This window comes from Lonchura striata, chromosome 3 (assembly GCF_046129695.1).
Source record: "Lonchura striata isolate bLonStr1 chromosome 3, bLonStr1.mat, whole genome shotgun sequence".
NCBI classification, from domain to species: Eukaryota; Metazoa; Chordata; class Aves; order Passeriformes; family Estrildidae; genus Lonchura; species Lonchura striata.
This window is the reverse complement of record NC_134605.1, coordinates 20,991,461-21,015,476: the sequence shown is the minus strand read 5'-3', so window position 1 is coordinate 21,015,476 and position 24,016 is coordinate 20,991,461. Positions and strand designations below refer to the sequence as shown.

General features: G+C 38.2%; 1 protein-coding gene across 36 annotated transcripts in view; it reads left to right on the top strand.

The window, feature by feature from the left end:
* NRXN1 (neurexin 1) overlaps positions 1 to 24,016 on the top strand; it is a 669,257-nt gene that overhangs the window by 529,505 nt on the left and 115,736 nt on the right. For all 36 annotated transcript variants that reach the window (XM_077781934.1, XM_021540205.3, XM_021540201.3 and 33 more), the window contains one exon: positions 20,407 to 20,578. In XM_077781934.1, the coding sequence (XP_077638060.1) occupies positions 20,407 to 20,578 (172 nt within the window). The remainder of the gene's footprint in view (positions 1 to 20,406; positions 20,579 to 24,016) is intronic.

The following is a 24,016-nucleotide window of genomic DNA, read 5'->3' as shown; positions in this document are numbered from 1 at the left end:
AACCCAAAACAAATCAACCTTAAGTTATGATTTTTGCCTTGTGTGAAAGTTGGTATGCTTCTAATGCTCATTAACCCCTCTGTTAATTAGCCACCAGTTGTGAACAGTAACAATATATTTAGTTGACATTAGAAGAAAGCATCCAAGCACTGTCCCTAGTCCTTCAACATAGTGAGTGTGTATTGCTATGCATTTGTTTTGGGCTTGATTGTCCTGATATGTTACTGCAAATGAGATCAGAATTGAATAGACTGGCCTTATTATGTCTTCATAATAACTGAAATAGCCTGAATTAGCCCAGCCCATGCCCTCTGTTGACCTCTGCTTTGTCACAGTTGCTGTGTCTATCACTTCTTGCAGTTGTCTTCTACACCAGAATTAATCACCTGTATATTTTTCATGTGAATTCCAGGAATTATTCAGAGGCTAATGCCTATAGTCTGTTATCTCACACTTGCCAACAGTCTGAAATCTGCTCTAAACAGTCACTGGGAAGCCATAGTTCATTTTGTTGTCACCTAATTGCATGCACCTGCTGGTGACAGCAGTAAAATGTGATATCTCTGACACGATGGCAGCAGATGGGATGCTCAGAAGAACTGCTTCCATTTTTCTTCCTAATGAGCATAGTCTTTTCTCTCCTTTTGCCTTTTCGCTGTGCAGGGAAGATACAGAGATATGCTGGGAAAGATGATGGCTGTGGCAGTGGAGCTGCGACACTGCTGCTTTTCTCATACTTTTCCTAATAATGTGTCAATCAAATATTAACACCTGAAACTTTCTTTTTAGTGGAATTAGTAGAAGAAAAGACTTTTAGAACCAAAAGGCCTCACAGGACCTCTGTAATAGTGGTGGTACCTTTGGCACATGTAAAGGTACAAAAAGGCAAAATATGCAGGGAGAGCAAATTTCAGTTGTTTTCATTGCTTTTAGATGCTCATGCCTAAACATGACTTTGTCAGTATGAAAGTTTGTCTCCTCCCCCCCTCCATTTTTGGTTGATTATTGGGAAGAAATTTTCTCTCCCTACAAGCTTGGTCTCTCTGTAGCCTGACTATTGTACCAGGAATTTAAAAATTGTACCCAGGTGAATGGTAATGCTGAAAGGATTTACACTTTCTAATGAGATAAAACTAACATTGCCAGCTCAATGCATTCCAACTGGAAATGTGCTTAATCAGAGGAAAAAATAGAAAAGCTCATTATAAATTTTCTGGCAGGCTGTTTTTGAGGGAGTTAAAATGCTTATACATCAGAAACTAATATGCCTTGGAAATAAAGCCCTTTCATGAAAAAAATAGTTCTGAAAGAAACAATTTCTTTTTTCAAGCAAGGTATTTAAGGTATTTATTCATGGCCAGACTTGGCAATTGAAAAACGAAATGTTATTTGGATTGGTGTGATGATATACAGCTATTTAAATTTATATTACGGAATCTCCAGCATCCTAGTGGTGCTCTGCCTCACACATACCATTCACAGACTAGAATTTCATAGTCTTTAACTCTCCTGCAGTGGAACGGGAAATCTGGGGTGGCATCACAGTTTCAGAGTGGGCTTATGTGAAGATCATCCTAGGACATCACTCCATGTTTCTGCTCTTTAAGTTCTTAGGGAGTTGTGACCTGATATTGGGCTGTGTGTCATGGAATCATAGAATCATTAAGGTTGAAAAAGATCTCCAAGATCATCAAGTCCAACCTTTAACCAAACACCACCATGCCAACTAAATCATAGCTCTAAGTGCCACATCCAGTCCTTTCTTGAATGCTTCCAGAGATGGTGACTATCATACTGCTGGGAGCAGGCAGCCTTTCAGTGGAGAAATCCTTCCTGACGTCCAACTTGAATCTCCCCTTGTGCAGCTACAGGCCATCTCCTCTTGCCCTGTCACTGGTTGCCTGAGAGAAGAGACTGACCCCCACCTGGCTCCGTTCAGTTGTAGGGAGCAATAATATCTTTTTTATATTCTGGCTCCCAAAACTGCCCCCAGCACTTGAGGTGAGGCTGCCCCAGTGCAGAGCAGAGGGGACAATCCCTTCCCTTGCTCAGCTGATGCTGTGCCTGATGCCCCCCAGGACAGGACTGTCCCTCCTGGCTGCCAGGGCACTGCTGACCCGTGTTCAACTTGGCCAGGATCCCCAGTCCCTTTCTGTAATTTCCAGCACCTCATTTCCAGTCTGTCTGTATATTCAGGGTTATCCTGTACCTGATACAGAATTTGGAATTTGCCCTTGTTAAACTTGAGCTTGATCTAAACTAGGAGTCACCAAAGCCCTCTGACACACTGCAGCTATGGAACTGCAGTGGTCTTTATGGAGGTGTTTGAGTTCATGTGAATAGATGATTCTGCAGACGTAATTCTGCTGCATAATGCTTTAATCAGTTCTTTGCTGGTGTAAATGCAGAAACCTTTCATTTCTGCTGAATTTGATTCTATCGTCTTGTTTTTGCAATAAGTATAGCAGAAAGGTTCATCTGGTGATTCCCACTGCTGAGCTGTATTTTGTTTAGGACTTTCAAAAGCACTTTAAATGGCTTAGGAGTACAAGTTCCATTAATAGCCATTTAAGCATTTTTGGAAACTTCTTCTCATCATTCAGTCCATAATTCTCCCAGAGGAATGACTCAGGTAATGTTTGCTATAAAAAGCTCCCTGAATCTGAGCTGAGGATGGTTTAACAAGTGGGGGTTTATTTAAAGCATTCTTTGGACTTTGCTGCTCCATGCTGATCAACGCTGCTGGTGGTGCAGATAAATACATTGTGCAAATGAGCAAATACGAGCCTCATCAAAGCCTACTGAAGGCCATCAAAAATCTCCCACTGTGAACAACGTTCACTCAGATTCACAACAAATAAATACAGGAAAAAAACAGATTGTACCACTGATTGCCCTTTATTTTTGCAGTTGAATAATTGCATTATTTCAGGGTTAATTATTTTGTTTCCCAGCTCACTAACACATGTGTGGACACATGCTCACTCCTCTCACCAATTGTCCCCTTTCTCGAGTGGAAAGAGTTCTTATTATCTCAGTGTATTGCAAGGCCCCTCTTTGAGGAGATGGAGGTTATTTGGGATCTTGATGCAGGTGGTTTGAAGCAATTTATAGAACTTAAAGTCACAGCTAGATCCCAAACCAAAACTTACCTCAAGCCCCACTCCTTGTGCCTGCAGACCCCTCCTGTGGGAGCTGTTCCACACAAGCCTCAGATTAGCTCTTCAGTCATCATATTCCTCTCTGTGCAAGCTCAGACACAAATTGTCCTTCCCAGTTCAAGACAGAAAAGAACTCCACTGGTCCCACTCCACCTTTTCCCATCCCCTGGCATGTTGGTCCCTCTTGAAACACAGCCTGGTATTTCCTTGCAGTTGCAACTCCACACAGATGCCTTTTAATAATACGTAGATAGTATGTGCAGGAATTGCTAGGTGGGGTAAAACACTTGATTTCTTTAAATTCTCCAGCTCAGCTGAGTTTTATTCAAGTGCAGTGCTGCAGTTTAGGTATCTGTTGAGAGGCATCTTCACGATATATCGTTTTTGTTTTCCCTTAAATCAGGCTCTAAATCTAAATAAATAAATATGTAGCAGTAAATGCTCCGTGGTATATTTGGTAAGATTAACAGTCTTCCAGTGGCATAACAGCTCATGATACTCCTTGCTATTTATGTTCCTGCTGAGAGAAGAGGAAAAGCAGCTAGTTCACTGAACAAATTATGAAGTATGTGGGTTAATGAAGTGCCTGTCATAAAGCTGATTGTTGCTTCTTCACATCCTCTCTCTTTCTGCTAAATACTACAAAGCTTGGATGACTGAACTTTCCTCTTTGTTTTTCAATACACACCCATATTCAGAAGGAAAAACAAAAAAAACAAATTTTTAAAAATCTAGTTGAATGTTTATTTTTTACCAGTTCAAGTACACACTGTGAAAAAGTTAAGGTATGGAGGTAATAAAACTGCTTATTGAGGCATATAAACCCTCAAAGTTTTCAATTCCATTTCTGCAAACAAGGTATTTTTAAGCTTGGATTACTGCAGATTTTCATGATGCTTTATTCTTATAACCTCTGTGTCTTCTTGAGACAATTTTGCCTTATATTCATATAAACAAGAGGCAAGAGATCAAATACACTTTTCTGCATATCCACGTTCACTGTTTTATGAATCTCCCTAAAGCCATACATTTGTTTAAGATATTATTAAGGTTGTTCTTATAGAAAAAAAAATGAGCTTTTGATTCCATTTTCCCCCTTGCCCCGTATTGTGTTTGGAGTTAGGACCTATGGTTATAGCTGAGCAATAAAACGAAATAAATCCTTAAAAATAATCAAGAAGAACCCCAAGAAGCAAAAATCCAGTTCATACCTATGATCCAATAATTGATTTGCAGAGAAGACAGGGATAGAGAGCATGAAGAGTGAGCACTGAAGGCATTTACTACCCCATGTTTAGGCAGCACTAAGACTCTGGTAAGATCTAATCAGGAAATGTGATTGCAGATGCAGTTTCTCTGTGTATTTTCCCTTCCATTTAAATACACTCCTACCCCAACTCTAAATATAACTTCTGAAAGAGGAAATGGCAGAAATGTTTTCCAGACATAATATGAACATGATTAATCAATATATATCTGCTTTGCCTTGGCTTAAATTTCCTTTGGAAAAGACATCAGATTATGCTGCATAAAAGGAAAAAGTGCAAAGGCACACTGAAGATCCTCTCTTTTTCCAAGTGTCCTGACTTGCACTTTGCAGACCGAGATGTGCAATTAAAAGATCTTCATGTTCTTACCAATCTCTGTGGGTTCTATGATCGTATTTTTGGGAGCACTGCCATGTCCTTGCATCTTCTCTGGCATCGTAGATGTTGTCCCTGTTGTACAAAGGATGAACCAAAACTGAGATAGTAAAATGACTCTGGCAGCAGACAGCACTAGAAAGTATTAAGTTGGGAGTCTGCAAACCCTGAGAGTCTCTTGCTTCTTTCTGTATCCTCTGCAAGAGTGAGACAAGCATTGGCAGATGCAGGCAAGTACTTCACATCCATCCTAGCTGTGTTTATTCTACAAGGTTTGAGGTTCAGTTGTATTTAATATTATACACCAGCCATTTGCTGCTCTGCAGAATCTGTAATGGGATGCTGGCAATCATATCCTGAAAGGTTTTTGTTGTTTGTTTAGGTATTTTTTAAAATGTATAATGTCATTATGTATTTTTTATTGTAATATGAAGCAGTGAGGTTATTTTAGGGGACAAGTGATGGCACTTTCCCCTGTCAGCCTCCTTCACTGGTGGCAACAAACCTGGAGAAACTCCCCAGTGAAAGACTCTGGCAACAGTCAAATAGTTGTTTCCAAGGATTACAATATTAAATTAAACACTGGTCCACCTCACCCTCAGAAAGGGTGCAAGAAGTAGCTGTAAAATGGAAAAGCTTCTTCAGGCACAGGGAGAGCAGTACAAAATCTCAGTAAATCTTTGGTGCTTCCCATCTCTATTCTCTTTTAGGTGCAATGCTCCAAAAGAGAGGTCCAGAAGTGAATTGTTTTGTCAAACATTTGAAATGCAGTGAATGGTTTTTATCCCCTTAACTGCTGTATGGCTCTACCCAGACTTGATTTATTCTCACGTATTGAATGTCTGAATTATCAGGCACTGGTCAAGTGCATAGGCCTTTTATGTTTTGCTGCATTTAATTGGAAATGTTGACAATATAATTTCTGTGGGTCATTTTGTTACATATGTAGCAAAAGAAATATTTACCTGTGTCTCCCACCCTACAATTTAAAAAAAGCTGTTATCCGTTCACACTCCTGGAACTCCTGTTTTCTCAACAGCATATTTAAGGTGAGAGAATGAGTGCAAGCCACAGTAGATCCAGGCAGAACTGTGAATATATTATGGGTAGATGTAACCAAACCATTCTAGGTCATATGAGGAAAAGCAGTAATAAAACTGGGTTGCAGTGTTTTATGCAGCACCAGCTCCCAGCAGTTTTGCATCTGAGTGCCTTAGACATCCTTGAAAGTTTATCATCCCATCTTTACAGCTTTTGTTTGTAAGGGAAAGTGGCCCAACCTGTTATTTAGACAGGCCTCCAGCCTGAAAAATTTGGTGTAAACCCAGAGGTACTGACTTATTTGTTGTCCCACCCTATGGCGACCAGAGACCCCTGGCTGCAATGGGAATGAGTTCTTTATTTCCACAGTAAGGAGGAGGAAACCAAGTGAGATGAGTCTAGAGAAGGAAGGGATAACACATAGTTCAGTCTCATGTCATCCTTTCTTAGGATAGCCTAGCCCTGATTTTTGAAGTGTCTTTGTTTGTAGGGAAGGGAGACCTGCACTGTCTCCCATCCCCTTAGCCCTGAGTGCTGGTCAGGAGGAGGAAGGAACCATCAGTGATGTATCAATTTCTTATAGAGGCGCTAACTTCGAAAAATAAAAAATAAATCCACATAGTTCATTGTTAGAAATCTATTTCCCAGCAAGAAAAAGAAATATCCAGCCCATTTCTTCTTCCTGTAATTTTGTTTCCAGTAGAATGTGAAACCCTCAGTTTTGATTATTGCTGTTGGGAATCATATGTGCTGTGTTTTATTTGATCCAAGATCAGATGGAGCAGGTTGAGGCTGACCACAATAAACTTCCAAGCAGCTTAACCAGTGAAGCTGCAATCTTGGCTTTTCCCACAGTGGCTATACTGGCCAATGCCACTTACACATTTTTGTCACACATCAATAGGTATTTACAGCTGAAAAGCCTTTTTTAAAAAAAAAGAAAAAAATCAATAGCTTTTCTTGACTGCCTGAAGCTTTATGATTTGGCTCACTGGGTTGGTTAGAACTGTTTGCTGAAGCTCTTCTAGTGGTAGCAATAAGGTACGAAATACTTTTTTCTTCAGAAAATATCTATATTGAATTTTTTTCTATGTCTACATAATATAAAATGATTTTTTGCAGCCTGTGCAATTATTCAATATGTATTTCTGCATTATTTTCACTGTTTGAATTTGTTATTTTCCACTTATTTTCTTTTTAAAGCAAACCAAATTATTACCAACAATAATACCCATAAAGGGATTGTCTGAGGGGGCAGAAAGGCATTCTCCTTGGCAAATAAGTTTGGGGGATTTTTTGTGGGGCAGAAGGACAATATGTGGGTTGCAAGGTATATATATTATAAGGAATAAAGGCATGCTTTAATTTCATAATGTGATGCCACCGATTCATGGGAAACCTCTTCAGGACTGTGCTTGAGAAGATCTTACAACACCATAATGTGTTGTAATTGGAATCATTAATGTGTTTTCAATGATCTCTGAATGCCCTGTTGGCCTCTGCTAACCTGACCCTTCACATTACAATTCTCTTATACGTGGCTTTTTTCTCCAGGAGCAGGGCAGGTGTAGAGTGGGGTCACTCCTTTGTTGGGCTGTGTCCCAGAAAGGGGAGCTAAAGAAGCTGGAAAACTTCAGCTTGTCCAGGAAAACTTGGGTGGGAGGGAAGAAGGGGGAGGGAAAGCTGGAAATTGTATAGAAACTTCCATTAAGCAGATATATTTCTTCTTTTGGAATGGTTGTGGAAGACAGTGGTAGGAATTGCCTGATGGGAAGGCCTGCATTTACCAGAGTAAAAAGTATCCCAATATTTCACTCACTGGTGTGGAAAGTATCCCAGACCTCAATGACACAGTTTGGAATAAGAGTAGAGTGATTCCTAGACCTGGTCTAAATCCCTCTAAGTTGAGGACTACCCAACGATAGCTTTTCTGTTTGTTTTTATGGCTGTAAACATGACGCAAAAAGGTTTCACAAGTGATTGGAATCTAGTTCATACTATGGATTTATAACATACAGATTATAAATTGTCAGGAAAGACATGCTGAAGTTATAAATCATAAATTACATCTGCAAGGCTAAAGGCTGCTTCTGCTGTGCTGCTCCCCACACTTTTTGTTTGCTTTTATATTGAAACAAACTTTACACCCGTTGTCCAACAGGTACAGGAACAACAAATGAGTTGGATCCTGGGATCATGGTTTTCCTCCATGTCTTAAGTTCCTTTATTAAAAAACCTATGACTGCATTAAGTGCTTCATTGTTGGCTATGTATTTTTTTCCTCTTTAGCTTATTTTTTGTCTAAAGCTTTGAAAACAAGTGTCTCTAATGGATCATAGGCCATCTCCATGTGAGCCACATCCTGAGGCTTCATATTGAGTTTCATTACTTTCTAAGACTAAATAAATTTTCACATCTATTTTTTCCTATTTTTATCTGCCTCAATTAGTAAGAGTCAATCTGAAACCTTTCTTTACTCAATATCAATGCTAATAAGAACATAAAGGTAAATACAGGAAGCAGGGGCAGTTTTATAGTCTGAAACAGTGAATCTGTGATACCTTTCTAATGCAACAACTTTACCCATATGCCAGAGGGGCTTTTTTTTTTTTTTTTTTTAATAGGAAAATTGTCTTTTGAAATAATTGTTATGAGGGTAACAAGAAGGAACAGAAGCTAGCTACCATCCCTTGGAGTATACATAGGTATAGATAAATACCTGCAACAGCTCAAGATTTACTGTGTGTCTGAGTACTTCTCTGTCTGGGAATGCATCTTGCTCTTTCATTGGGATCAGCACATCAGCCAGGAGTTTAAGGGGCTGACAACTGCCCCAGTTCCACTAGCAGTGCAACCTCTGCAAGAATTGCCTCAGCAGGATAACAGGAAAAAAAAGCAGGAATCATTAATTTTAATTACTTATGACACTTGGATCTTCCTCAGAACAGATACACTCGTTTCAGAAGGTAACATTTTAATTTATTTTTCCCTTAAAAAATAAAAATATAACTGAACAGTGTGAATTGAGCTGCAAATCAATTGTTCTGTAGAAAGAAATGTGTTCACACAGAAACTGAAGAATGAATTAAGCTGTCTTCCTCAGAACTTGACCTTCTCCTTGATAAGTAATTAATCAGGAATCTTTGTTCTTTCCCCACTGCATGGAGAGTGGGCACAAGGAGGGACTGTTTCACCTCATCACTCCTCTATATACATCTCCATACATCAAATATAGAGATATATGACCATTCATGGAGGTATCTGCAGGTCCTGATGGGTTTATGTTGGTAAGAACGGGAGGAAAAGGTTTTGTCAGCACCTACCTTTCTGCTTTAAGGTTAGTGTTTGATGAGTGTGGGATGCAGCACAGAAAATAATCATAATTAGAGTTGTCCAGGCATTAAAGTAAGTCCTGCTGTAAAATAAGAATCAGAGCTTTGTGATGGAGCAGCTCTGGTGGATTCCTCACTTGTGTTGTGTTCTGTAAGATGAAGTTTGAGTTTCCTCATAGCAGGATGGGCATAGCACTTGCACAGTGCTCTGCCAGGAGTGAGAGAGGAAATGGGAAAATTGATAACTGGGGAGATCTGTCATTCACATATGACCTTTGCACTGGCAGAGTCAAGAAACCTGTTAGCAATTGCACTGGCAAAGCAGAAGTGGCAAAAACCTAGAGCTTTACTGCAGGCAAAAAAATGTGTGCCTGATGTCCTCTAATGGCATTACTGCTTAATGAGACTGTTGGTGGGTAAAGAACAATTTGGAAAAAATAAGAGAAGGAAAAGAAATAGGGTTTTCTTTTTATAGCCTTTGTTATCTCATTTAGCACAGAAGAATGTCAGAAAGGCAGTATGTGTGCACAGCCATGCACACACACCTGCCTTGCCTGGTGCTCTACTAAAGCCAATTTGAGTCTAATGTGTTTGAATAAATTGCTCGAGTGGTTTGCTCACCCATGTGGAAACCTCACCTCTGTGACACTGGCAAAGTCAGCAAGACATTGGGTTATCTGGTACAGATCACAAGATATTTCAAACATAAGCTTCCCATAAGGCTATTGAAGATGCAGATATTTTCCCCCTGCTATGCTTTTAGGAAGTCACATTTCCAATGGGTCTCAGTAGGTTTTTTGATGGGTATTTTTTCCCCCTTTCGGAGATGCCCATTCTTTTCTCTGCCATCCTAATGTAGTTGCAAATGCTTATCTGACCAAATAGCAGTGAAATTATTATTTTTTCTTTTTCTTTTTCAAATAGTCCCTCACTATCATTAAAGCTGTGGAAATATGAAAAGGAAAATAGTTATATGTCTGGTTTCTACTAAGCTCTTTCTAGCAAAACCTTGATCTTAGTAAAGACAGAATTTAAAAAGAAACAAAAAATGGAAAGCACATAATTTGCATCAGCTGTCTTTCAAATATTTTACCATCACATCTCTTTCACAGTGAAATGTGTGAGAATAGCAGTATGAGGCAGAAGCTCTGGAAAAAGTGACAAGTAACTCTAATGAGAGATGCTCTGTTTTTAGCATGTTACTATTTCTAAAGCAGCCATGACTTCTGTGGAGTTCCTTCTGACTTCTAACTTTCTGAGGTAAATATCTGCCAAGTATAATAAAAACCAATAAACGAAGAAAGTAGCTGCAGTAAGGGAGGAAATCAGGAGCACACTACCAATGAGGTTAGAATGCTGCCCTAAAACATTGATTTCTGCCCCATTTCCAAAATGATGCTTTTCAGCAGTAATAAAAGCCTACTGTAAGTGAACAGTTTGTAGCTAAAAGGATGATGCTGTTCCCTTCCCGTTGCTGCTTGAAGATAATGATGCATTTTGCAGTGTTGGCTGTTAATGGCTATTGTTTTACATAAGCAAATACTTAGATATTGTTAGGGATTTTTTAAAATAGCATTGTGTTCATGAACACGAATATATTTGGACATCATTCAAGCCTGTTGAACAATTGCAGTAAGGACAGCAGCATTCATGAAAGTTTCCTGCTTCAGAGAGGCTCTCAGATCCTGACAGTTCAGAACTCTGTTATAGGCAAAGCTCCCTTTGGAGTTGGTCAAATTCAGTTTTGTTCTTTTTCTGATTTTCTTGAGGTCAGCTTTTCCAGTTTTCTGACAGATTTCTTCTTAAATACAATTAAGGAAGCTTTTGATTATTGAAGAGCATATTGTCAAAGCTGCTCATGCTACTTTGCTCTGCTTCGCCCCAGAGATTTCTCCCTTGTACCAGCTGTTCACAAACACAAATGATTTGTTGTACAGAACCCTTTCATTTGTAGCACTTCTCTTCCACAGGGTGGTGTTTTGTTTTGTAGGGTTTTTTTTTTTAAGATGCCAAAACAATGTCTTTCAAACCTTGGGGGTTGTTAGCAGCAAGAGCAGAGAACGTAGAGGTAGCTATGAGATTTTGCTTTCCCTTTCCAGCTCCCTGAGGGATTTCACAGTCCAGTCAACGAACATTGTTTGATCACTTCATGTGCTACATGTATTTGGTGTAAGGATTTTTACATGCTCTGTAGCATTAAGTGATCAAAAGAAGTGAGATCCTCTGTTGTAGCATTGATAATAGGCTACTCTGCACTGCATAGCACAGCACACCAGTAAATTGTCAAGTTGGTTTTGATTCTGAAAGATCTTCAAGATGAAGTAAGGTAAGATAAAGGAAACTACTACCATAGAGGGAAATATGCATGGCATTAAAGCTTGCCATAGGATGGCTCTACACTTGAGGATAAAAGGAAGAAAGCTGGCAACAGAAATTATAGGATGCACAGAAATTGAGACTACAGCCAGGATTTGCCTTTCTTCCAGAGAACCCAAGCCCTACCTGTGGCATATTGTATCTCTGCTGGCTGGGAACAGCACAGGTTACGTATCCTAGTGTGAGGACTTTTCCTTTCAGTTCTACATTTGTTTCACAGACTAGTAGTCGATTTGTGTGTGTGTGTGTGTTTTCTTTTGTTTGTTTTACTTTTGCTGATTGACTTTTCAGTTATAAATTACTTCAGATAAACAATTTCCTGAAGAATTTTCATGCTTTATTCATTTTACAGATAGGAAGCAAAAAATATTCATCTAAGTCCACTATTAAGATGCCCAGATGGACTGGATTTTTTTCCTTTTCCTTTCAGTTATCTTTCATGTAAATAAATCCATCTTAGCAGCCAAGATGAATTAGAAACATGTTAGTTCCAACTAACATGACCCCAAAGAAAGAGAATATTTAGAAAACAATTCTGGGAATACATTTGCGTACAGGCAAACAGAACAATAAAGGAATACAAAGTGTGCATTTAAAAAGTCTTTAAAAAGGGCTTTTTCCCAGTGTTTGTGGTAGGAATCTGGAAATATTCAAGACCCTGGTTAATATTAAAGGGGAGCTTATCAAAGGTGAATGACAGGTAGGTGTTCATTTTTCATTAAAGCTCAATAGGAGTTGGCTGTCCAATGCCATTATTGGTTTTTAATAATTCCTTACAGGCTTTTAGTATGAAAAGTCCTTTGTCCTAGATTCTCAAAAATAATTACTGGTGTTTCATGAGCATGTGTGTTGATCATATGGCTATGAATCATTTAGCATGAAAGCCTGCTTGAGAATTTGCTGATTCTTCACTTCTGGTCCCAGTTATATGTCCTACTCACTCTGACTTTGAATTTGTTTCAGACACACAAATTATCAGAAGAATTCTCTGAAACCTTTCTAAACACAGAAATCAATGCCCTTAAGCCAGGACAAGTTCCAGTGTGGATTAGATTATACTGACACCAGGGTGCTACTTGTTTGTTTTGCACCTTTGTATGACTGTATCAAGTTCCAGGAACTGTTTTAAAAACCTCTGTATAAAACCACTATGACAAACTGGAAATCAAGCCTGATTTTCAAATCTCATTGTGCCCATTCAGAAGCAATTTGTGAGTAGCTGGAGCTTCCAATGAGCATGGAATTCCTCAGGCTGGACATCCTGTGTTTAAGGTACTCAATATGTCTGCCCACATAGAAAATAAGTATACAGAGCAAAGCCAAGCCCTGTGAGCTACCTTGGCCAGTAGTTAAAATTTTGTTTCATTGAACTGTGCTCTGTTTGGTGAACAGCATCTCTTCAAACCATCTATAGCATCTCACCATGACTAAAACCCCTGGGTGAGACACTGGCAAGGTCAAGGTATTTCTGTGAAACAGTCTATTTTGAAAGAAATACCACATGAAGAGCTGGCTACTTAAATTGTTCTTTACTGCATATTTTCTCAGAAAAACTTAATTTAGTGTACTGCAATAATGATGCTGAGTGGATAATATGATGCAGTATGTTGCTGCTATGGGCTCTACACCATATGTCTTTCATAACTACTGCATTTCAAGGGTTGGTTGTTCAGGTAATTGTACTGTCTCAGGAATTCATCATCAGGGTAACCTGAAATAATGCACCTAAAATACATAGCAGTGAGAATTGCAATATTTAAAACTAAACAGGAAGACTGAAGATTAAGAGTTGAAGTGTCAGAGCTGTCGATTTATAAATATTTCTATATTTTCTGCTTGCTGAGCTTTATGTATAAATCAAATTGCTAGAACACTGTAAATCAGACTGTGAGGACAATTATTTTAAAGCAGAAAAGTGATTAAGTGATAACAGTCATTTTTTTCACAATAGTAAAGGGCAGTTGCTTCTTTCCCTGAAATGTTGGATCAGTGAGTGATTGCTCTCATGTTATCCTATTTCCAGAAATTTTGTTCTGTGGGTCACACAGATAGCACTTGTGGACATAAAAAATTGTTATATTGTTATGCCATGTGTTGCTCCTTTTACCTAGTGAGCCACTTAGGTGTCTCTTTTTCTAAGTGCAGCTCAGTTGTAAATTAGTGGAATGCTGAGTCCATACTTCATTTGCATCTTTTAAGGGTCATTGGTTTAAGGCTAGAAGAGGCTTAATTTTCATTGACCAATGTTCAAGAGAGCAGTAGCTCTGGTAGCATCTGTATATATTTGCATACATAATGTTGTTACAGTGACAGCGCTATTGCTTGTATTTTAACCAGGGACATCTGATGAACAATGAATTTTTATTATTTCTGTATCGATTTAGAAAGCCTGGATAACTTAATGGCATGAAATTGGGGTCATGTAAAGGTTTATTAAAGGGCCTTACAGAAATTCTGAGTAAAACAGTAGAGTGAAATATGATGCAAATTTTCCCTCCATGTCTCTTCTACAAAATTCATGGGACAATTAATTGAGTATCCTGAAACTAGAGGAGTTAAAAAAAAAAAAATTGTTGCTGTATATTTGTCATTATTGATCTGTTGTTCAACTGCTTTGTACTGTCTCCGGAAGGATCTTGGCGTAGATGAAAAAGGTGTGTTTGTGCTTAGGTGAGCATGCACGGGTGCTGCAGGAAATACTGGTAATATTTCTGGATCTGAAGATATTTTTCCTCTGTGGATAATCTGAACAGAGGCATAGCACAGTGCTAGCCAGCATTTTGATGCCAGGATTGCATTTTCACCAGGCTGTGTGTAAATGGGTAGTGTAGATCTGACCACTCTTCTCACAGGAATCCAAGGGCCACATTTGGATTCCAGCCACCACTCAAGCCCAGTGATGATTTAACATGATTTCCAGTTCTTCCTCTTGGTCTGCCAAGAGTATCTTGCAAAGGTTTGGGTTTTAAGCTTTTCTGTATAATTATCAGGACCAGTATCTTGGATTAAAAAGGAAAAGAGTTGCTTATTTTGTTTTGGTTTGGATATTTTTTTTTTTTTTGGGGGGGGGTTTGTTTTATTTTTTTTTTCTCATAACCTAAGGTCTACAGAGATGTGAATTTGAGAATAAAGAAATATTGGGAAAATAAATGCTGCAAATAAATGGTGAGAACCTGCAAGAAAGACCTCTGGGAATAGTTTAGTGTCCTCAGCAGGGAACCAGAAAAAGGGGAAGTTTGGTTTGTTTGTTTTGTTTTCTTTGCTTTTCCACACTAGCTACACATTACCAACTTTTAGGAAAAGAAAATAAAAAACAAAGAGTTTCCCACTTGTGAGATGCCAAAAGACTAAGTACCAGGTGGACACATCCTATCAGAAATCTTTGCTTCCTTGCTTGAAGTGCCAACCTCTGACTAGTAACTTGGCTTACCAGCAATCTGATAGAGGTTTCACACCCCTCCTGGATTTTCTGCACTGATGTGCTGGAAGCCCTTCTGAAATGCCTTTCTGAATTTATGAAAGGGCACAAAACCTGACTGTAAGTACTCAAGATGAGGTATGACAGGAGAATGTCTGTTTCTGTGGTGTCTTGACTTGCAGTTGACTAAGAAGGGGTTAATGGTTGGAAAAAATAGGTTGGATATTTGTCAATTCTCATAGAGAAAAGCAATAACAAAAAAAAAAAAAATAAAATACTGTTAGGTTAATGATGTAAAACCCAAGAGAATGAATTCAAAACTCAGTGTTCAGAAAACTTTTATATTCAATGTAAGAGATGCCTTCATTCAAATAACTCTTACCAGATGATTTGTATCTTCTGTGTCTTTACCAGGAAGATTTCCTCTGGAATATAGCAGATGGTAATAAGAAATAATGATGGATTGTTAGACTAAAATATATATAGTTACTCCATTAATCTTGGCGTTCAAGTGTATCTTCTGTCTGTTGTATATCCCTCACCTTCTGAAGAAAGCAGTGCTATTTTAAAATATGCATCTCCTTAAAAGGTTGAGAAACCCAAACATAATTTTAATTATTTTGCACTGCTTTCTAGCATATAGAATATTAAGCTCTGATTACAATTGAGTGAAAATGTAATCAGTCTTAATAAAACTCAAGAAACTTACACTTCAACAAAATCAAAGTAAACTTTCAGTTAGTTCCAAGACTTTGTTACTGCATTCATCAGACAGTGGTGCCTCAGGGGCTGATGATATAAAATGCAAGCTGGCACGCTTGAATTTTTTCTTCTCAATTTGTCCACCTGTGGGAGTCCCAGTGTTATTGCTTTTCCTTGGAAGTGGTTAAAGGTTGTAAGTATTATGAGCTTAGGTTGTTTGCAGTCTATTCTAAAACTACTGTTGTGCCAAATTTACATCACTCATGTTTGACCAATTTCAGAGTTATTGCTACAGAGAGCAGCAAAGTGTTGCTCATGTTATAGGAAATATCAATAATATATATATATATTTTTAAATATGTGTGAGTGTGTATATATATATAAAATAGTAGCATTGGTTTTACTGCATTTTGGCAGATTGGTAACTCTGAACTAGAGTCCAACTGGGAACAAATTGCAATATCAGCTTCTGGCTTGATTTGCATTCCACTTTTCTTGCTTGGTTCTCAGATTCATCAGCATTCCTGGTGCCTCATCAGAAGTCTGTTAAGTATTTAGAGTACACAATTCATAAAACAGGCTTGAAAATATTCCACTGGAGTTGCTAGATTACAACAGTTGCTGCCAAAGCTTTTGAAGACAAAGCATTTTGAAGTGATTGGTTTGTACACGTGCACATGTACTCATCCCACACTATTGGAGCAATCAAAGCTCCCAACATTTCAGAGCACATTAGGAACATAGAATTGGAGCCATCTCACAGTTTTATCCAACTGCTTTGAAGCCATTAACATATTTATCCTGGCCTCAGAAACAGGACAGCTACATGGCCAAAACACCTCCAAACCAAAACTTTGGTGTTTCTGGAGAGTTGCTGGCTGTGGCTCAGAGTGTCACAGGGTGTCTGTAGATGAACCCGAGGTCCCTGTGCTGTGTTGGCCCAGAGAGCAGTGGTGATATGGTGGATTTAGCATTATTCATACTACCTTCGGATCTGAGGTTCAAAATAATTTCTGTAGACACAATGTTTAAGCCACTTCTTCCATCCTCTCTTTTGGCCTTTCTTGGAAACTCTCCCACCCAGTATGACTCTGCTCTGTTATTGTGTCCTTAACAGTATGGAATAGATAAAGGCACAGTAGGAAAAGGATTTGGTTCCATTATTATGTTCTCTCACAACTGGGTGAGAATGAAAAAAAGAAAGCAGGTTGAGAACCATAAACAGTGCAGTGGGCTTCTATGGGCTGTGAGCACAGAGCTGATTTTTACCAGGGGAGCTCTGAAATTATCATCTTTTCTTGTGGGAATGTAAGCTTGTACTGTTTTGGTCATTGGCAGGGATAGCACAATTCAACAGGAGTGCTGACTTACTGTAGTATTTAGTGATGCACAGACATTTCTGTAGTGCCCATCAGCAGGATGCTGAAGAGAGAACCTCTCACTCAGCATTTGTCTGAGGCTGACAGGAAGGATGATTTCTAAGATTATTTTGAATGAACAAGTGATAAAGGAAAATTTCTACCACTTTACTATGCAACTGAGGCTGGCAAAGTGAAAATAGTAATTTAATAGGCTTCAGTTTCATCAGTATCTTTCCTTTCTGCACTACTATATTGCTCAAAAAAAAAAAAAAAAAAAGGGGAAATATAAAAAACAGCTCTTTCTAAAAGGTTACAGGCCCACTAAATTAAGCATAAGAAGGCTGAGGGCTGAGATCAAATTATCTCAACTGGTTCTTTTATGTCAGCTGATCCACAATAATTCTGTGTGCACATGGTCTTAACCTAAGACAGATGAAAAATAATGTGACAAAGACAAATGAAAATAATGTTACCTTGAAATGAGGGAGGTGTGCAGTGAGTCAAATTCCTGCATGATAATGCAATGGTTTAGGAAACCCCCTATCTACATATAAAGGTGCTTATTGAAGCACCATGTTTAGTTTTGTGGTTCTAAAGGGCTGTGCACAATGGGGTTGCAATTCATATAATGTTTGATGTGATGTCCAGAAGTCAAACTTAAATATGGATATAATAATCAGGCAGTCTTCAACTTGAAACACCGATTTGCTTCCTTGTTTTATGGAGCTGTTACAGAGATGGCCACTGGTGCTGGAGAAGTGTGTAAAAAATTAAATGTAAACTTTAAAAATTGGGTTTTTTTGTGGTTTCAGATACACAAATACATTATATAAAAAAAAAAAGACAAAAGAATCACTGTAATATGTTACCAGCTTTTAGGGTGATTATTTGCTCTTGCAGATGCATGCTTGGTGCCTGTGCATAGTATTTCTGTACAAAAGTAGAGAAATCAGGACAACTTGGGGGTTTTTCACTAGAAGATATATATCTGTAAAGGAAGGCTGAAAGTGTGCTTTCAAGTCTACAAAGTATTCATTTCACTTACCAATACCTGGGCATTTGTATATGGTAACTTGGCTGCAGCTCCACGTGCTGTAACTTTGGAAAAATTGCTGATATATGTGATATGTATGCCATTTCTTCTTACCCCACCATTTATATTCACTTTAAAGCTGCTTTGTTTCCTTTGTAATTTTTTAAAATACCTAAAATAATATATGTATATACATATATATATAGCAAATAAGAAAACTGGTATAAAAAGTGTAGGTTATGAATAGTGTAATTATGAATCATGGTAAAATTAGTTGGCTCTATTGAATCCTCAGAGCCTTTGATTTCTTGAAAGTACTGAGAGAAGTTACATACACCATTTTCATTACATGCTGGTTTTATGCATTTCAAAAATTAGTAAAAGAGGAGATTGCTTTAAAGCAGGACAATGTTACATTTCTTTGTATATATTTCTGTGTAAAGAGAGTAAGCATATGAATGAAACAGGTGAAGCAAATAAGCTTCCATGGGAAAACAAAAATGGGAGAAATGTATTCTGAGTCTAGTTGAAGCAGCTGAAATTAAGAAGATGTACAGTTACCTTTCCAAGATAACTGGGAAATTGCTATGCAACTCACACCAGAGGCAAAAGACGATGAGCTTGAATTGGATAAGGTGGATCCCTTATTGACACTCTATAGACATGGAAAAGTAGGACCAGCAAATGGAGAAATAATAAAACAATCCACAAGGAATAAAATACAGGGGTGTTTAGAACACTGTTTAGAACATTGTCAATCAACGGAGCCAACAAAAAATATTTTTCAGACTCATTCTGCGAATCTCATGAGGGAATGGTACTTTAGTAGTTTCAGAAAAAGTCATGGCTGAGAAGCTGAGAGCATCAGGCCGGAATGTTGAGGAACTGCAGAGGTGTTCAGCAGCTGCTCAGCTGTGTAACTGCAGAATGCAAGCAGTGCTGGAAAACAAAGTCAGATGTTTAAAAAGAGAATAAAATGGAGTTGAGTTCTTTGCTTGGGGGACTTCCAGAGACAAGGAGCTGCAGAATACACTTACTTGCAGGAAGCAGTGCTAGGGTAGTAAGACAGAGAGCAGATACAAGAGCTCTGCTAGAAAGGTGAAACTGGTTCTGGAAGATTTGATGTGAATGACCAAGATGTAAAAAGTAAAATATTTCATTGTGTTTCATCTGATCATATAAAAACTTTGTGAACTTTTGTAACTTTAAAGAAGGATGTACAAGTTCCAGAAACATGACATTTCATGTAGAATTACCGATTTTTATGAATAAGTCCCTAATCTCATACTGTGCAGTGCTTTTCTTTTTTTTTTTCCCCTCAGTGTAATAAATACCTTTATTGAAGAGTAAAATTGATTTTATAGGAGGAAAAAAAAGTCAGAACCCTTAAGTTAACTTCAATAGATATTAAAAGACTTTATTAAAATGCAGGTATCCCATTAGAGTGAACATTTTAATAATTAAAAGTCAATAAAAATGAAAACATGCTGATATGACAATCATTTGGAAAATCTACTGCCTTGCTTCCAGGTATTGGTGTGCATGGGAAGTCCCCTTAGCCCCAAGAGCACTCAAACACAGAAGTTTATAGGCAAATCCCATATTAAAAAAAAACAAAACAAAAAAAAACCAAAACCACAAAAAAAAACCACAAAAAAAAAAAGTCTCTGGCCTTAGTGAGAAAAATACCACATCTCTGTGTCAGTAAATGCCTTTTCCTGCTTTCTGGCTCTGAACAGGGACTCGTTAATCAGCCAGTGTGATCTTGGCTTAATGATTCAGATTCGCTACAATGTGATGCCAAAAATCTCTCCACGTAAAAAAAAAGATCTTTTCTTTGTTATAATTTTTGAAGGTTCTATGTATGAATGAGGTTTGAAAAATGAAAAGCAGTGCTGGAACTTAGCTTTCATGGCTAGAAAATTCTTCTATCTCCTCCAAGTGACACTGTAAGGCTTTCTATTTTGAAAGTCTAAAAGGAAAATTTTTGTTTAATCTTCAGGGAGGTGAGGGTGAGGACAAAGACAGAAGCCTTGAGCTTTCCTCCATCTTCCCCTGTCCTCATCTTGATCTGAATCTCTTGTAAAAGGAGAGAGCTCAATTTGGTGAAGTAACTCATTTGGAATATCAATTATCCTTCAAAAACATGTCCCAGACTTCCTAAGCTGTCAGGAGGTTTGTCACTGCCACACGCGAACCTTCAGAAGTTACATCTGAGGAGGGAAGATGTTGTTAGAAATCTTCCCCTGTATGACACACTGTCTCAATTCCTTCTAAAACAACTCCTAATTAGTTCTTTTTCTTCTTCCTCTTCTTTTTTTTTCCCCCAAACCCTGCAGCACCAGGGAAAAATTGGAGTTAAATTTAATGTTGGGACAGATGACATCGCCATCGAAGAGATGAACGCCATCATTAATGATGGGAAGTACCACGTGGTTCGCTTCACGAGGAGTGGTGGCAATGCCACCCTACAGGTGGACAACTGGCCCGTCATCGAGCGTTACCCAGCAGGTAAGGCCTCACACAAACACCTGGCACTAAGAAGGTGGGGGGTGCCTGGAGTTTGCCTCCTTTTGCTCCTCTCCTAATGCAATACCAGCACCTTTGAAATGTTTTAGTAGTTACAGAAGTAGTTAAAAGAATCCTGAGCGATACAGTTTATGATGATGGCATTTCCTAAGTGAGTTTAAAAGCCCAAATTCAAGTTGTTACAGCAAGTGGAAAAATGCAGTTATCAAGGCATGAAGTAGTAGGTTTGTTTCTTGCTATCATTTGTTTTTATTGCACTTTTTGTTTAGAGGGGGGAAAAAAAGGCTTTGACAAAAGCTACACAGTTTAAAGTGACTCACAAATCTATCCCCAAGTGATGGGGTGAAACATTTACTGAGGAAAAGGTTGTCTGTGTTCTTTGACTACAAGATTACAGCAATCTGAAGCTTATTAATTTAGCAGAAGTCTTCCAGCAGACACAAACCAAATGGCATCACAGTTATCAATTGTACAGCCAGCCACCCAAACTGAGGTGCCTTAACTCCAAATGCAAACTACAGGATATTATTTATGCACATGATGCTGGTAACTTGAAGAGGACCACTAGTATGATGGTAGAGCTGTCTTGAGCAGGCCCATATTTAATTTTATGCAAATGATATGCACTGAGGATTACTATGCTGCTAATTTTATTAATTTTTAAAGGCAACAGGTTTTTTCAGATATGCAATCCCTTTCTTATTGAGTAGGACTACTGAGCCATTAATGGTAACTCATGCATCTGCAAGTTATCTCCTAACAGCTGCTATGTGTGTTTATATTAAGCAAAAGGCAGCAAATCTAGGGGTATAAATGAAGGCATATATGCAAACCAGAATGCCAATTGCGCAAATGACAGTTCTGACTTATCGGTTTAAAAGTAGAAAATTCTTCATTTTTGAGGGTGGAGTGCAGCAGGAGGGTCTGTTTCACTAGTAAGGAATACATAAGCCATTCCCTGGACTAATTATTAGCATTTAGGATGGAGATTTTTGTTATTGTTGTTTCCATTTCAGTTGTAGTCCAGCTATTTTAAAAAATAAAAATACTTTTTAAAAAATACACGTGAAATATAAACCTTCAAATAATTTCTTGGAAATAATTCAGAATATATGAAATAATGAAAGTATGTATTGGGAAAGGAACTATATATAGCAAAAGTGGTTAAAAAACCCACCTGTATTCTAATGTGCTATGAATGAATGACAGCTCTGGCAATTAGAGCCATTAACAGTTTCTAAGTTAGACACATCTATGAGAGGTGATAAACTCTTGAGGGAAAGGGGGATACTGAATGAAATACCTTCAGTGATCCTTCAGATATTCCTGTTTCCCCTGTGGCCCCTAGCTTTCTAATTTTAAAGGGTTTGGTAAATGCTTGATGAAATAAGATGTAAGCTGGGGAGGACTTGTTACCCTTTGTGTTTGAGACCTATTCAGCACAAAGGGGAAAATACGCTTGAGGTGGGTTTTTGTTTCTTTTGTTTTTTACCTAAATGATGAGCTTGAATTCATCACCTCCAAGCTTGGGACTGATGCAGCCCAACAAAGAGGAAGTCAGGCAAAGATGCCAGGAGGTCTGTTTGAATGAACAGGGAGCTCCTGGACAGGCTCAAACACAAAAAGAAGCCTTGAGTTCTAAAGCTAGTGGCACACAGAGCTTTATACTTTATACTGAACAAAGATCAATTTAGAAAATAAAGTGATTTCCTTGGGATGGGATTGGTGGAGTGAAAGAAGGTTGGACGTTTTCTTTGCAAAAAGAAAAAAAAATTAGATCTTCTTGAGCTTCCATGGGTGCTCTATGTGCAGGCTGCATTTCAAGGCATTCTTAGTTACTTCATTAGCTGTGGTACTGAATCCCTTGGCTTGTTTCATTGCTGGATCTTCTAAGACTACTGTTGACCTGTAATTTTCTTTGCTTTGCCATAGTAATATTTTATGACTCCTCTATGCCATAGGATTACTTTTTGCTGCTATTCTCCCCCTTTTCACCTTCCATTTCTCCCTTCCCAGAAAGTGACCATAAGACACACCTTTCTCTTCTCTCTCTATGCCGCTCCATCAGATTTGCCAGTCTTGGTTTTTGGGTTTTTTTTAGTTAATAATAAAACCAAGGCAGCCTAATTGGTAAAGTTGCTATACTTACATATGCTGGATTTTTTTTTTCAAAGATAAAATTGAATAATCAATTGGTTGTCTAAAGCATAACAGCTGATCAGGTCTTTCTTTATGAGGAAAGATTTTTCTCAGAATTACTCTTCAGGTTGGGATGCCTGACTACAAGGCTTTGCTTGTTTGTATTTGGTGCCTTAAAATGCTGGGTGAAGATTTTCTGAGAGAATTTTCTGGTCAGAGACTCAGGATTTTCCAGTTTCATTGAGTGTGTATCCCTTCATCCAGCCCCATGTAGCTGCTGTGGGTAAGGATACCCAAGGCTCAATAACAGCTGGTATTGCAAAACAACATCACATGGCAATATTTCACAAAACTTCTGTGGTGGCTTTGTGTGTTTTACCCAAGAGCTGCATAAAATGTAAAAGTGTGACCCTGGAAGATGAATAGAATGTAGTCTGTCTCTCCTGTGACATCATTCTTGATCCCAGTAGATTTGAGTTTGCTCTGGGCCAATGCACCTTCAATTTATATCTGAGTGGGTGTGAAATGAGAGAGCTGTAAAAGGAAAAGAGGCAGGGGTCAGTGGTAGAGGATGATTATCCTAGTTAAGGTGGATGGTTGTTTTTTGAAATATAGTTGGGAAAAATGTGTTTTAGTCCTACACAAATATGAAGATTTCAGTATCCTGAAATGGCTGGATGATTTTCAGAAACAGAGGTTTGGATTTACATATGTATGTTCTTCAAGACTACCATCAAAGTAATTTTTTACTCTGAAGTTTCTTTCTTGTCACTTTTCTGAATAAAATGCTAGAGCTGTGAAGATGTACACTCCAATTTCTGCCCTTTATTAAATGTTGATTTTGTTTTCCCCATTTCTTGTGTTTATGGCTAGTGCATACCCCTGTGATTGTGAGTGGCACACTGTAGTTTTTTGATAGTTAAGATGCCCATATTTTCACTAGATTCATTTATTCCATCTGTCTTAACTAAATTCAGCGTTATGTCTCTTTGCTGAATTATCACCATCCCTCTGCACCTTCCCAAAGAACTTTAGTATTTCATCTTGACTTCTTTTTCAGATCGTGAATTCACATTAATTTATCTGGATGAGGCTAAATTTATGATTATATTAAATGGGAATGAGAAAACTGCTGACTGTTCAGTCAGAGCTCCTAATCAAAATCAATAGACTATCCCTATTTCCATGCAGATCCTTTTTACTCCTTGTGGCTTATCTTGTCTACTTCACTGTCTAGTTTTAATTTCCCTTCCCAATGGTCTGGCTGCTGTTGTGATGGGA